This window comes from Somniosus microcephalus, chromosome 27 (genome assembly GCF_052327205.1).
Source record: "Somniosus microcephalus isolate GS21.2 chromosome 27, FLI_Smic_1.0, whole genome shotgun sequence".
Classification (NCBI taxonomy): domain Eukaryota; kingdom Metazoa; phylum Chordata; class Chondrichthyes; order Squaliformes; family Somniosidae; genus Somniosus; species Somniosus microcephalus.
In genome coordinates, this window is record NC_141013.1 from 23,456,410 (window position 1) to 23,471,333 (window position 14,924).

Here is a 14,924-nt window from a genome sequence, read left to right on the forward strand (position 1 = left end):
CACTCCCTCAGCACTGCACTGGAGTGTTAGCCTAGCTTTATGTGCTCAAGTATGTGGAGTGGGGCTTGAACCCACAACCTTCTGACTGAGGTGAGAGTGCTACCAACTGCACCACAGCTGACACTCGAGGATTATTTGAACCGCTGTGGTAGATCAGAGTTAAATCATCCTCCCTTCAGGTTGTGGCATTTATTGATCTTGGCCAGAGTAGACATTAAGGGGGAAGTGCAGCAATGCCACTCTCCTGCCTTGTTTGCTTGCAGCTGTAAATTTTAACCACTTTGCATTGAGTTTCTGAATCCAGGTCATTTAGGCAAATTAGAAAACACACTAGTGGTTCTAGCAGTAAGCAGAGATACCCTACTCAGTTCTTTTCCTCTACTCCATTTTTGCACTCATTTTTTGCCAGGTTTCATCCTGAATGCCCACAGCTTTGATTTGAATAGCTTTGCATGTAGAACTTTGTCAAAGGCCTTCTGAAGTCCAGCTTCACACTTGCCATAATTGGTTTAGGATGTAATTCCTCAACGATATTGAGGATGGTGGTCAAGCATGATCAGCCCCTTCTACATCAATATTTTTTCATGGACTTTTTAAATAAATATAGGCACCAACTGAGCCCCATCTTAGTTTCCAATCTTCAGGCACCACCAATAGTCATTGACAATCATAAGGAAGTCAATGGCTTACAAACCGCCACACCCCATTCATAAGTCATTGATTTTAAGTAGAGTATTTGTTTGGCAAAGGGGGTGGTGAATAGTTTCAGCTTGTATCCTCTGCCATGGCATGGGTATTTGCATCTTTATGGTTTTTCCCACCTGTAGTACTGGATCCATTTTTACTGTTATGCTTAGATATATTATAAAAATGGAAGCATCCAAGGCCAAGGTTAGGTGCTCCCTCATTTCACCCTTTTTAAAAACTATGCACCTTGCTCTTCCATTTCTATCTTCCAAATTATATTAAACATCATGTGCTACAATTTCCATGTTATGTACACATCACAGTAATTTTATTCATTTAAAGCTTCATTTATCTGTGGTATCAAGTTTGGCAAGAAGCAAACAATGGAATACAAACAGGATTGAAATTAGTACTGTTAAAATTGTCTAGTTATGGATAACAGTGCATGCAACAAATCTTTAAAAAAAAAAAACAGATCAAATCATAATACCACACAGCATGCAAGTTGTAACCATCACAAAACTCCATTAGCAGCACATGGGAGTCACACCTAAACAGGAGCTCTGGTCACTGATTACCAAAAGTACTGCTGCCCCAACAGCCAAGAGGACCCAAAAGGCAAAATTGAATTGTTACTAGGTGGATTTATTATATAAACACCACACTTGACCAAAAAAACCTTGTGACTTAAGATGTTACCTCCCTAAAGCTAAGTCAGTGGAATACAGATGAATAAATCCATTGCAATTAATTAGTTATCAGAAAAAGGTATTTGTGCATGGCTGATTTTATTCTTAAATGAATAATTAATGTGCAAAATGTTTAAAGTGGGCTTGACTGATGAGTGCTTTCTTCCCCCCCAAATCCTGTTTGGTCAACATATTTCAGAGTGCATGGCAGCTGTAATCAAGAATTCAGATTATAACCTGAGACATGCAAGATTAACTTCCATTCTTACACTAGTTTTAAGGAATTAATTTTGCCTACACTTATTCTGAATTCAGGAAGATTTGATGCACGAAGCTAAATACTTGCATTGCATGTGCAGGAGACCCTGCTCCCAACTTCAGAAGCCTTGACCAATTCACCTCAAACCACACATGTGTCATCCCAACAAGGTGCCTGCAAAAACAAAACCCAGCATCTTCCTGATCCCTGTGGCTCAGTTACTTGCTGTCTAAACATTGTGGAAGCCCAAGTAAATGAGATTTAAAAAGTCAAATAACTGATTATAGGGTGTAAGAAAGCTACTGATAAATGGAACAGAAGCTGTCTCTGGGGGGGGGGGGGGGGGGGTGGGTGTAGGGAAGAGATATTCCAGGGACAAAGGTGAACAAGTGCAGAATTCCTCAAGTATTGTAAACTGGATAAGTGATCCCATGTTAGAAAGTCACTCCAAGAGCAAAATCAGTGGATTTTTTTTAATGTTAAGAAAGGAAAACATTGCATTGTAATAAAATGGCACAGATCAGATATCCAAAACTAAGATTTACATGAAAATCTAAAAGCATTAGACTATGGCCAGCCATTAGTGATTGGTCTCCACAAGTGCCCATAACCCATGGGTCAACCTCAGACCAGACCAGCCAGCACAATACTTTCTCCCAAGCAGAGAAAGACTTCAGTTACAAGAGCTGAAATTGCAGATCTGAATCCTGCTGGAGCGACTCAGTAAATCGCCACACTGGGGACAGCATATAAAGTTCAGTCGGGTTTTAAATATGGGTATGCCCCCATCTGGTGCAGCTCCCATGGGACTTGAGCCTTTGAAAAGTCACGTGTAATATAGCAGCAATATTCCTATTTAAAAATCTGCAAAGTGCAAAAATGTCAGTTACTTTTTGGAATGTTACAGTAGGGAAGCAGCCAGCTCTTGGATAATTGTTGACTTTAGTTGAGGAGTGGCACTTATTCGCAGTAGTTTAGCACTTGCATATTTGTTCTTTATAGCCTATGAAAGAAAGAAACTTCATTAAACTGATGCAACAAGATGCATTTAAGCCTAAACAAATCTCAAACTGGACATTTACTTACAACATGCTTTGTGAGGCCTTCATTCATTTTCACCACATTCTTTGCTATGTGTTTCATAGTTGGCTGCAAGGCTTCCTCCGTGTAGCCAGTATAGTATTGTTGAACTGGTGTCTAAAAAAAGACAAAGGCAAGATTTGCAGGGCAAGGCAGAAGTTTCCACATTCTATTCCCCTTTCCAATGACATTTTGCTAGGGGTAGATCATCAACATAGAAGATAGGAGTAGGCCATTCAGCCCCTCGAGCCTGCTCCGCCACTCAATGCGATCACGGCTGATCATCCAAATTCAGTAACCTGTCCCGGCCTTCTCTCCATATCCCTTTAGCCTTAAGAAATAAATATATTTAATGAATTGGCCTCTACTGCCTTCTGTGGTAGAGAATTCCACAGGTTCAACCATCTCTGGGTGAAGAAATTCTTCATCAGTCCTAAATGGCCTACCCCTTATCCTTAGACTGCAACCCCTGGTTCTGGACTCCCCAGCCATCGGGAACATCCTTTCTGCATCTAGTTTGTCTAGTCCTGGTAGAATTTTGTAAGTTGCAATGAGATCCCCTCATTCTTTTAAACTCCAGCGAGTATAAGCCCAATCGACCCAATCTCTCCTCATTCGTCATGCCTGCCATCCCAGGCATCAGTCTGGTGAATCTTTGCTGCACTCCCTCCATGGCAAGAACATCCTTCCTCAGATAAGGTGACCAAAACAGCACACAATACTCAAGGTGTGGTCTCACCAAGGCCCTGTACAACTGCAGCAAGACATCCTCGTTACTGTATGCAAACCCTCTTGCTACAAAGGCCAACATACCATTTGCCTTAACCACCTGCATGCTTACCTTCAGCGACTGGTGCACAAGGACACCCAGGTGCAAAAGGGAACTTGCAGCACCATTTTAACTAACTCTGCAGTGAACAGAGATCAAATGTTATTTGTATGGCTTAGGGATGCATTGAATAAGCCATGGGACTTTAAAAAAAAGAGATGTATTAAAAAAAGTGTACATCATACTTTAACACCTCCCACTGGATTCTAATAAGTGCCAATGTCATGGCAGGACTGGTGGGTAAGTTACTAATTCACCCAACAGTTGAGTTGAACTAAAATGTATAAAAACCAATCAGTATATCCTGTAAGTACTGAGAGATACCAAATCTAAAGGTGACTACTTACCCATTTGCTTTGATCCAAGACTCTAAGAGACAGGCAAAGTGCAGCTGCTGCAACTTCAGAAGGGTGGATGTGTACCATGTTATAGTCTATAACCGTTAGCTCCATCAGATATTTTGCCAGCGTGTATTTCTCAGCATCAACCTGAAGAACAAAAAAAAAGTTAGCATTTGACATTTTTGCACTAATCAGATTTGGAAGTATGAAGAGATATGAATTTAAAATGGCAGACCCAGGTCAGGTGTGCTTCAGTCAGTGTAAAACTGGACAGCCGTCTTGAATTGCCCTGGAGAAGTGATTTTAAGTCTGAGATTCCATACTTACATTACCAGCCTTTGAAGCCCGTCTCAGGAAGTGCAGTGGAAGGGGACGACCCAATTTAAAGTCAAGCTCTTTAAGAATAAGGATTTCCATTTGCCGGATCTGGGTCTTGGTATAAGCATTGTCTGTGATGTAAACAAAGTCTCCTATAGCAGGTGGATACATTTCTTCATACTTGGAAGCTAGCAGCATGGCAGTCACGGCAACTAGTTGGAGCTTCTTACGAGAAACTGGCTGGCTCTGAAAAGAGAATTTAGCTCCTTGAATGATGAGGCAAATCTACATGTGGTCTTAGAAGAGCAGCAGTGATCTCATTTTAAGCAATAGTTACAGGTTGAATTTTTCTTTAATGAGGCCAACACATGGGACAGATTCCTCTACCATAGGATCTTTATTCTAGGACACGTAGCAGTTATAGCAACTTGTCCTAACTAGATCTTCCTTCAGCAATATGGGAGAAGGGATCAAGGCCACTTAGGCCTAGAAATTCAATATAGCCACGTTTGGGGCGCTACAGCATGGCGTTTGCTAACCTTAGCGCCACCTTCGCCGATATTCAGTTGCATCACCCCAAGAGGTTGCTGCTGCGCTAAAGCAGGCGATGCACGACTATCATTAGGCGCTAAGCCGGCGATCCGGGGGCGCAAACACCGAAGGCGGACGCAGCGCAGGTGTGGCGAGGTGCTTAGAGGGCAGTCAGGTGCCGGTCAGCACTTAAAGGGGGAGGGTGAAATTGCTTGGCTGCCACGCCCTGCAGCCCTAAGGCAAGGCCTGAACACTGCTTCTGGAACAGCTCCACGCCCAGGAGAATGGAGAAGGCCAGGGAGAGAGCGCAGCGCTTCGGCGAGGGTGACCTGAGGCTGCTGGTTGGCGCAGTGGACCGCAGGCACCATATCCTCTTCCGAGGGTGGCAGGAGGCCGCTGCCCGAATATCGGAAAGCATGGAGGGATGTGGCAAACAGGGTCACGTCCAACAGCGTGGTTGGCAGGACACCAACCCAGTGCCGGAAAAAATTCAACGACCTCACTCGGGTGGTCAGGGAGAGTACCCTTTCCAGTATCCTCATCCCTGCATGTGCACCTCACTTTATGGCCAAACAGGTCTGAAAGCCCCAATGGCCAGCCCTCATCCAGCAGCTATGGGACTGTCATGAAAAGCACTTGCGCAATCAGGACTTTAGACACGGTCAGGGCTATTCGACCATGGGAGGCAGTGCGGGCAAGGTCAGGGCTTGACACTGTACTTAGAGGCAGTCCTTTCTCTTGCAGGCCAAGCTGGCGCATAACAAGACAGCAGCGACAGACCGGGGGAGGCCGTCCTGACCTGAAACAGCTGAGCGACCGAGCAGCGAGTGGAGCGGATCATGGCAGGCCGGCTGAGTGGCCCCGTCGCCACTGGAGATGCTGACCCTGTTCTGGGCAATGGTAAGGTCATCACCTTTTGGACCTCTCCCTTTCCACTTGCACCTCACACCAGCATCCTTTGCCACTATCGAACCAATGCAGTGCACAGCAGCACTCATGCCTCCCTCGCTGCTGCCTTGTCCTCACTCTAAAGCAACTCTTGTGCCTCCCTGCTTTCAGATGGTGACTCGCCAGGCGAGGAGGCGGCCCCTCAAACTGGCACTGTCAGTCAGACAGAGGAGGAGGAAGAAGAGGAAGCCAGCCCATCAGGGACACCCTCAGCCGAGGCAGCCCATGGTGACACGTCTTCCCTGGAGGGGAGCAGGAGAGGGGGGGGGGGGGGGGGGGGAAGGGCGGTGTGTGTCTCTCCATTAGTCTGTCATGTGGGAAGGGCACAAAGGTATCACAGTAAAAAATTCTTAAATCGCACTGTCCATGCTCTTTTGGAAGTCCTGGTCGCCCTGCTCGGCTGAGGGCTTGTGGAGCGGCTACATTCATCTTCTGCCATTGGCACAAGCCATTCCGAGAGGGGGCCTAGAACCGACTTGCAATAAGCCGCCGACGGGCGGCCCTTGCACTTTCTGCCTCCCTCCTGTGCTGATCCTCCTCCTCTGGTGGTCCTCCAATGTCTGCTGGCAGTGGCGGAGTCCTGCGGATAGCCAGGTTGTGCAGCATGCAGCACACGACAACGAAATGGGAGACTCACTCAGGCGAGTACTGTAGGGCTCCCCCGGAACGATCCAGACAGCGGAACCGTTGCTTCAGCACGCCGATTGTTTGCTCAATGATGTTCCTGGTTGCTTGATGGCTGTCATTGTATCCCTCTTCAGCAGGGGTGCTGGGCGCACGGAGCGGGGTCATCAGCCAGGTGCACAAAGGATAGCCTTTGTCCCAGAGAAGCCATCCTCGTGGGTGAGGCTGGGCCTTGAACATGTCTGCCACAGAAGTCTAGCGCAGGATGAAGGCATCGCGGCTGCTGCCTGGAAAGCAGGCATTGACAGTTAGGATGAGCTGCCTGTGGGCACACACCAACTGCACGTTGAGCGAATGGTAGCCCTTCCGGTTGCGGTAATCCTCGGCATTCTCTAGAGGTGCCCGCAAAGCCACATGCGTGCAGTCAATGGCGCCCTGCACCATGGGGAAGCCCGCTAATGCTGCAAAGCCCATTGCACGCTCTTGCTGCTTGTCAACGGTCATGGGGAAGGAGATGAACTGACGTCTCCTTCTGAAAAAGGGCATTGGTCACCTGGCAGATGCAGCAATGTACCGCAAACTGGGAGATGTTGGAAATGTCCCCAGTAGCGGATTGGAAGGAGCCGGTGGCAGAGAAGTTGAGAGCCACCGTCACCTTCATTGCCACCGACAGACGTCCTGCTCCTCAGCTGTGGCTGCAGATCTCCGAAGCAGGTGGCAGATCTCAGTGACCACCGCCCTTCTGAATCGCAGCCTCCGAACACACTGCTCCTCAGACATGTTCAGATACGAGAACTGCTGGCGGCATAGCCTGGGTGGGTAAGGCCTCCTTTGCCAACACCTGTTGCCCCTTCTCCGTCTGGCCATGACTGGCACTGACGGCGTCTGAGCCCTTTGAATACAATGCAGTAAGCCAACGTTTCCACATTGCAGCCCCCATTATATGTTTCCAATCAATGCTATGACACTGAAGTTAAAGACAAGTGCAAAGCTGTGGCCTGAAGCCACAAGTACCTGTGCGAGTGTTGAGCCAAACCAGAAAGCTCTCGACCTTTGTCTCTCTCCAAAGATCCGTCTCTCACAAAGAAGGAGTGGTGCAAAATGGCTGCCATTTATACTGCAGGAGGAGTCCCTTTAATTAGCGCCCCCCCACACCTGGGAACTGTTCCCCTCTACCAGTCGCTCGGGGCGCCAGGCGCACAATAGGCCGGCGCCACTGAATTTCCGGTTCGGGGCTCACAAAGGGCGTTGCACCATGAAATGACGTCAGGATCTGCGCGCGCAAAGGTTTTGCGCCGTCGCTAAATCTTAACTGAAGTTTGAGAGAGGCGCAGATGGCGCTGCGCCCGGGCGCTAGCCACTTAGCACCCCACTTCTCCTAAGGCGCTAGCGGCTGGCGCAAACAACTGAATTTCTAAGCTTTATCCCTTTATGCCTTTTTCCTCCTAAAGGCAGCATTGGACTCCCCACTGGGGTACAGTTCCACTGGTGCCCTCCAGTATCTCATCTGTGAGGATCATGCATGTCTGGACCTCAAATTTCAGTAGGCCATTTCAACTTTTAGGGGGCCAGAACAAAGTCCAATCCCATCTTCATCCAAGGCCATGTGCACATAAGGCAGCAGGACTAGATAGTCAAGTGCCAACACTGGCCTACGTGCCCTCTAACTTACTAGTTAATCAAACTGCAGCACCATCTTGCCACAAGCATGGTGTTTTAAATATATAAATGCCATATTAAAGATAAAGATCCCAAATCTACAAGTTCAAGCCAGACACACTAAAGTCTCAAACTCTGCTTAAAATTAAAGACTATGATGGTGCTTTTAATTTGGAGTTGGACAACCTACTAGAAAGGGCTGGTGCTTGCATTGGAGACATACAATTGATACAATTAATGCAACTTCTGTTTGTGTATCAAGTGACTAACCATCTCATTGTTCCAGTTGGCCAACTGTGGAATAACAGCAGGTTACAATTCAAACTAAACTCACCCAGTGTTAACTCAAGTCTACCTTCAGAGGTTGAGCGAGTACTCATGATATGGAAAGCTGATGCATACATGAGCTTCATGCTACTCCTAGGTCCTGCTACTGCACAACAAATGCAAGTAGGACATGGAAGCAAGACATTGGTGTCAACTTCCATACAAAGCAAGCATTTAAGGAGTGACTGACACCACTGTACCCAAGATACCTACAATAGCTCCAGATTTGTAGGAAGGAAAGTGCATTAAAAAAGAGACCTAATTCAATGCAGTAAGCACACTCAATCCTAGCTTCTTCGGTCTTCGGGAAATGCTTTATGGCCTATACCATTTTCCTAGTTTGTGATAAGAAAGGTAACTACTGAAACTTTAATTGGAAATGCAACAAATCCCCCTGTCTGTGAAATTTGGTGCAGATCATATGTACAAATGCAGTTTAAACTACAGATCCCAAAGACATTCTACTGTACCCTGCAACCAGAAAAAAGACTCACTTGCAGAAAACGATCCATTATAGCCAAGGTCATGTAGAGCGTTTCTTGGAGCATGTGGAATCTGGAATGAACTTGAATTAGCCAGTCAACTAGGAGTGCACGCATGCGCTCATTGATTTCTTGCCCCTCAAGGTAATGCGGCCGGATTGTTTGCTGCATCTGCAGTGGAGTAAAATGATTAAACATTATGTTTGGCTTAAATGTTTGAATAGTGAAGAGGGCAAATTTCAGTCAGATTTTGGAATGTTTCATGCAATACATGAAACAATCTCACCCTCCTTGACCAGAGATGAGAAACAATGCTTTGCAGTTCATGCTGAAAATATGAAGGAACATTTCTTGCCATACACTGAGCACAAGGGACAGTAAATCAAATAGCACTGAATTAGAGTTCCCTTATCCATGCTGCTTCGCAAAATAAACTGCAGCAACTTTATTCTGCTGAATCAACTTCTCAAAGCTGACCCTTTCCCACCAAGCTACAGCAATGATCTGAGCAATGATCAAAAACTCCACGAGAAAAAAGTTCTCAAAAAAAGTCTTGATCTTTAGTTTAATAACTTCAATGCATGTTGGAATGAAAGATTTGCTCTAGTTTGCCGTTGCAACCACCATTGCCATTTAATAAAAGCAAACTCTTGATTAAACAATGCCATTTCTAGAGTTGCAGGTTGAATGATAGTAGCAAATTTACAGCATGCACTTTAGAACCCAAAATTTCAAATTTAGGATTGCTCTATTCTTTATAGAAGTCTATTCAGGTCAGAGAGAGAGAGAGAGAGAGAGAGAGAGAGAGAGAGAGACTGATTCACATGGGAATTTCTAAACTCTGAAGAAATAAAATTCTGAACCAACTTATCATTTAGCAACACAAACAGGCTTCAACTAGGAACAGGAGTAGGCCATTTAGCCCCTCGAGCCTGTTCTGCCATTCAACAAGATCATGGCTGATCTGTGACCTAACTCCATATCGCTTAATACCTTTGGTTAAAAGAAAGTCAATCTCAGATTTAAAATGAACAATTGATAATTGCGGCAGAGTTCCAAACTTTTTCCACCCTGCATGTAGAAGCGTTTCCTAATTGCCCCCAAGTCCTTGGCTCACTAGCCAGCAGAAATCTATCTATTCCCCAAAATATCTTGAAAACCCAGGATCAAATCACCCCTTAACCTACTACAGGCCTGATCAATCTACACACCTCCAGTTGCCGCAAGTATTTGTAGATGTCTTTTATGTATTGACTGCACAGCTGAGGATTATCACCATCTTGAGCATCAATATCTTCCACCTCCAGCAAGGTACCAGAAAAAGCTTGGCATAGGTCTTCCTCTTTCATCGACACATCTTGTGTCATCGACACATCCATAGGCGTTGGAGACAGGGGGGCCTTAAAAGGTGGGGCAAGGAAGAAAGGCAGAGTGAAGTTTTTCATTAAAAAAACCCAGGGAAAATAAAAACCTCTTGAATTTATAATGCATACCTTGGGCTCCTGAAGTTCTGGTTTTACCTCCTGAACCACTGGCCTCAACTCTTGAACCGCTGGTCTCAACACCTTTTTCGGCAAAACTTTTCCTTTTGGTTTGGATGCCACTGGTTTAGAAACTTGCACTTTAGCCATGTCTTTTTTCTGCAGATAAATAGCAGCGTGTTAGTCATTTTGACAAGTTGCGGTCAACGAGATGTTCAATTCAAGGACCGCCACCATTACCTGCTCTGCTCCTCGAGTCACAACTCTATTCGCCAGGTCTCCTAAAGCAGGCCGTCGAGTGGCTGCCGTCGCCTTGGCTGATGGCTTGATTGGTTCCATATTGTCCAAGTTCCGAAGAGCCTAACAAGGGAAGTTTAAAAAAAGTTACGTACGTTGGCAAGGCTTCTGAACACAAGTATGATCTAGTAAAGTACAGATATGGATTCTCAATTTATGATATTTATCCTTCAGCCAGAATAAAAGGAATTGCCTCAGGGAAATCTCAAATATAGGCCATGTCAGTTTCTCTCCCCACCCCATTACAACCCATCATTCAGATCAATATGGCCATGAAATTAGGGTATTGGTACAATATTGAAGTATTAATTGGCTAACTTGATATGGCCAATAAGTGACCTAGTTCAGTTCAATGAGGTTTCCAATTAAGGGCCACTATGACATTCAGTGATCTGAGAATGCAATCACCCAGCTCAACGCAAAGCTCAACCATGTTGATCGATACCAGATAGAACTTGATAATTAAGGGTCCAAATTCTGGGGATAAAATTTAAAATTCACTACTAGACTAGGCCTGCATTTAAACAGCCTATTGGTTAGAAGACAACATTAAAAAAAGTAACAAATGCACAGAGTGTAATAGCTTTTACACCACTTGATACAAGGACCCTCTTAGTAGGAGTGTCTCTTCTAATCACAGCCATGCCTATTAAACAGGATTCCCTGTCCACATTTTTACTGCTGCTCTGAATCCAAGGCCATTACTTCTTGCTGTTCACCCGCCCCATCCTGTCAATTATGCCACCTTTATTTCTTCCCCTCTTGGGTACATTGCTGCCCCCAACCCATCACTACATCTGCTTTCCAGGGTCCCAGACTTAAGGGGGAAGCTAGGCAACTACAAGATGGAAAAAGGAATTGAACAGGTTGATTGGGAGAGATGAAGCAAACTGGGAGGTGGCTTGTGTGGCACAAACATTGGCCTGTTTGTGCTGTAAAAGTCTATGTAATACCCCCTGAAAAGGCAACAGCTACCCTCTGCCACTTGGCATGCTCAAGCCCCCACTATGGTTGCCCCTTTACAAGCAGCACCCCCAATTCTTCTCACTGATCTTTCCACCCAGCAGACTTGCTGGAGGCTAACTTAAACATCCTCCTTCCCATCCTGGTCACTACCCACTAATACCCCCTTATAATAAGGCTCTTGCAATCCACAAGCTTAAGAGGATTACATGCACATCATGTCGGACAGGAACTTGGCTCAGTGAGCAACACCTTGTGTTTACTAGCGCCTCCCTTGCCCAACTATTCTTCCCACCACTACAAAAGCAAAATACTGCAGATGCTGGAAATCAAATAACAGAAAATGCTGGAAATACTCAGGTCAGACAGCATCCGTGGAGAGAGAAAGAGTTAACGTTTCAGGTCGATGACCCTTAGTCAGAACTAGAAAAAGTTGGAGATGTAAGGTTTTTAAGCAAGTGCAGGGGTAGGGAGACAATAACCTCTGCCCCTATTTCCCCCCCCCCCAAAACATGGCAGCTGTTGATGATTCTACCATCGCCATTTACACTTCATCAAGACTCTTGTTTCTTAACTTGTCCCATTACCATCTCCTTTTGCCTTGCACCATCCCTTTGGTCTCAATCTCTCCTGCCTTCCATCCTATCATAGACTTTCCCTTTTGTTCTTTCCTCTGCTCCTCCCTCTCCCTACACTTAAAAGCCTTTTACATCTCCAACTTTTCCCAGTTTGGATGAAGGGTCATCGACCTGAAACATTACAACAGCAACTCCACTTCAAAAATACTTCATTGGCTGTAAAGTGCTTTGACGCATCTGGTGGTTGTGGAAGGTGCTATATAAATGCATGTTTTTTTTTTATAACCATTAGCTGTTTCTGTCTACAGATGCTGCCTGACTGCTGCATATTTCCAGCATTCTCTTTCTTCCCACCACCTTGCCCTACCCAACTGCTGCAGTGTGGCCTTTATCACCAAGTCACATCTTGGTCCCCTGTGGCACTGCGTTCCAATCCTCTGTACCACCTGCCAAGACCCATCCAAGTTACTGAGAAACTCTTCTTTCCTCACTCCACCAAAAAATCTCATCTTAAGTAATCAATCTCCCCTCCTATCCTCCCTAAATTTCTGGTCCATACTGACAGCCATCCCCCACAGCCTTATTCCCCTGGTCTCACTGACAATACCATCTCTAACCACTACTGTTCTTCACCCACAGCCAAGAGATTATTAATGACAACAGCAAAATACTGCAGATGCTAGAAATCCAAAATAACAGAAAATGCTGGAAAAACTCAGCAGGCCAGGCAACATCCGTGGAGAGAAATTAGAGTCGATGTTTCAGGTGAACCCTTTCAAAACTGGAAAGGAAATGAAATAGATCGAAGGCAGGGCTGCGATAGAACAAAAGTAGTAAAGAAACATGAAGAGGTATTCAATACCAGACGAGATGGTAATAGGACTAGTGGAGACAAAAGACAGCTCAGATTAGGTGTGAAGTGTACTGGCAGAATGAGACAGCTGCCATGTGAAAGAAAAAGGGGGGGGGGGGGGTGGAAAAAAAAAAGTAAAAATGTAATAGGGGCCAAGGTTAATGATATGAAATTGTTGAACTAGAGGACAAGGCATCAGTCAGTGCTGAGGCAGGTAAGGAAAGAGAATATGCAGTGAAACTCAATGGCAGGACAAGGCAAGATGCTTGAAGGTACTAGAGGAGGAGGAGGGAGAAAAAAGTCAAAATGGGATAGGATAAAGACCAGTTTGGCCAGGGTAGATAAGGCTTCAGTAAGGGGCAAGGTGTCAGTGAGCCCAGTTTCAGTCAAAGCCAGGACGACAATATAACCGTTCCCAAAGCCGTGGACAGCAAGGTCCTTAACTCGCCTTTCGGCTCAGCATCCATTTTTGATTCGCCATCTGAAACACTTGGACATTTTTCTACATTAAGGGTACTATTCGCGTGATGTTCTCTTCCAATTCAATAGATCTAGTATTGAAAGGGCAATGCTAACAACGTTATCAAATCACCAGGGCAAAAACACAACTCGATCGGAAAGTTCCTGGACTTGGGAGAGATTGCCAGGAACCTCGAGCAACACGTGACCTCGATCTATAGCAATAAAAGCTACATTTAAACAAGGAGTTGTAGCTATTGACGCGTTTCATACTCGTGACAAATCATTTCAGGTGGTTTATAAAAATCATGTTAAGTGTTTAGATACTAAAGCTCCGAAATTAGCATTCAGCTGGAGCAAGAAAAGGTCTTAATTCACCCAAGTCAAGGATTACAGCTTTGTGATGTTACAAATATTTCCACTGCAAGGTGGTTTTCTACACACGGGAAAGTTCATTGACACAATTTAGAGTTCTGAAGCTGGAGAAACTGACTCGGCAATGCTATATGTCGGTTTCTCACACCGCCATATCTGGAAACAGGAACTCGTTGCAACTTACAATAGCACGGCGGGTGAGAGCCATGGCGAGCACTGGCGATTCGGCCCAGCCAGTGGCGGGGCGGGAGGGGAACCACACGTCTAGACTCCCGACACCGGGCGGCGGATGGAGTCAGTCTCCGGCTCCGCTGTTGAGGTCGAGCCGCGTCTCTGGTCGATATCCCGCTGTAGGTAGAAGGCTTGAAGGGGCTGGTGTTCCTGCTCCCTGGGACCCTCCGCTGGACTAGTGTTCCTGGTCTCTCCTGGCCTGGGCTGGGCTGGTCTTTCCTGGCCTGGTCTCTCCTGGCCTGGGCTGGTGTCCCTGCTCCCTCAGACCCTCCGCTGGACTAGTGTCGCTGGTCTTTCCTAGGCTAGGCTGGTGTCCCGAGTCTCTCTCGGATGCTGGGCTGGTGTCCCCGTTCTCTCTTTCGGACCCTGGGCTGGTGTCCCTAGTCTCTCTCGGACCCTGGGCTGGGCTGGTGTCCCTAGTCTTTCTCAGACCCTGGGCTGGTGTCCCTAGTCTCTATCAGACTCTGGGCTGGTCTCTCTCGGATGCTGGGCTGATGTCCCTACTCTTTCGGACCCTCCGCTGGGCTGGTGTCCCTAGTCTCTATCGGACCCTCCGCTGGGCTGGTGTCCCTAGTCTCTCTCGGACTCTGGGCTGGTGTCCCTAGTCTCTATCAAACGCTGAGCTGGTCTCTCTCGGATCCTCTGCTTCAATCCCCGCGAATCTTTCAAATAACACTTCTCTCCTTCTCATTCGCCAGAGCTTTGTACGATGCACTCTCCTTATTGGCTGACCGCCGGCGCGCTGGAATGCGTTGCTATGGAGATGCCTCGTTCCGAATCAGAACCTTTAATACAATCTCCGTAAAACTCACCGGGTAACAACCCAATGTCACAAGATGCGGAGTGTGGCGGGATTTGTGGCAGTATCTGGCTAAATGTCCAAATGAACATAAGGGGTTTGCAACATTAACAG

General features: G+C 46.2%; 1 protein-coding gene across 2 annotated transcripts; it reads right to left on the reverse strand.

Moving 5' to 3' along the window:
• Positions 1-669: 669 nt before the first annotated feature.
• Positions 670-14,701, reverse strand: ccnb2 (cyclin B2). Of its 2 annotated transcripts, XM_085968699.1 has the most exons (9): positions 13,965-14,699; positions 10,496-10,615; positions 10,268-10,414; positions 9,986-10,174; positions 8,787-8,945; positions 4,213-4,449; positions 3,892-4,032; positions 2,722-2,832; positions 670-2,638 (listed from the first exon to the last, which is right to left on the reverse strand). In XM_085968699.1, exons 1-9 carry the CDS (start codon positions 13,986-13,988, stop codon positions 2,537-2,539), a joined length of 1,230 nt encoding a protein of 409 aa, XP_085824825.1. In that variant the 5' UTR covers positions 13,989-14,699; the 3' UTR covers positions 670-2,536. The 2 variants fall into 2 exon arrangements, with proteins under 2 accessions (XP_085824825.1, XP_085824824.1); XM_085968698.1 differs by having other exon boundaries at positions 9,986-10,414; positions 13,965-14,701.
• Between the last annotated feature and the right edge of the window lie 223 nt (positions 14,702-14,924).

What these genes read in the sequence shown, in the direction of transcription:
- ccnb2 (XM_085968698.1), bottom strand. Translation starts at nt 13,988, where the DNA reads ATGGCTCTCACCCGCCGTGCTATT. An exon ending in TAATGGATCGTTTTCTGCAA is followed by an intron (nt 4,450 to 8,786) that starts GTGAGTCTTTTT and finishes TTCTCTTTTCAG; the next exon opens with AGCCAGCCAGTTTCTCGTAA. An exon ending in AAGGCCTCACAAAGCATGTT is followed by an intron (nt 2,639 to 2,721) that starts GTAAGTAAATGT and finishes TTTCTTTCATAG; the next exon opens with GCTATAAAGAACAAATATGC.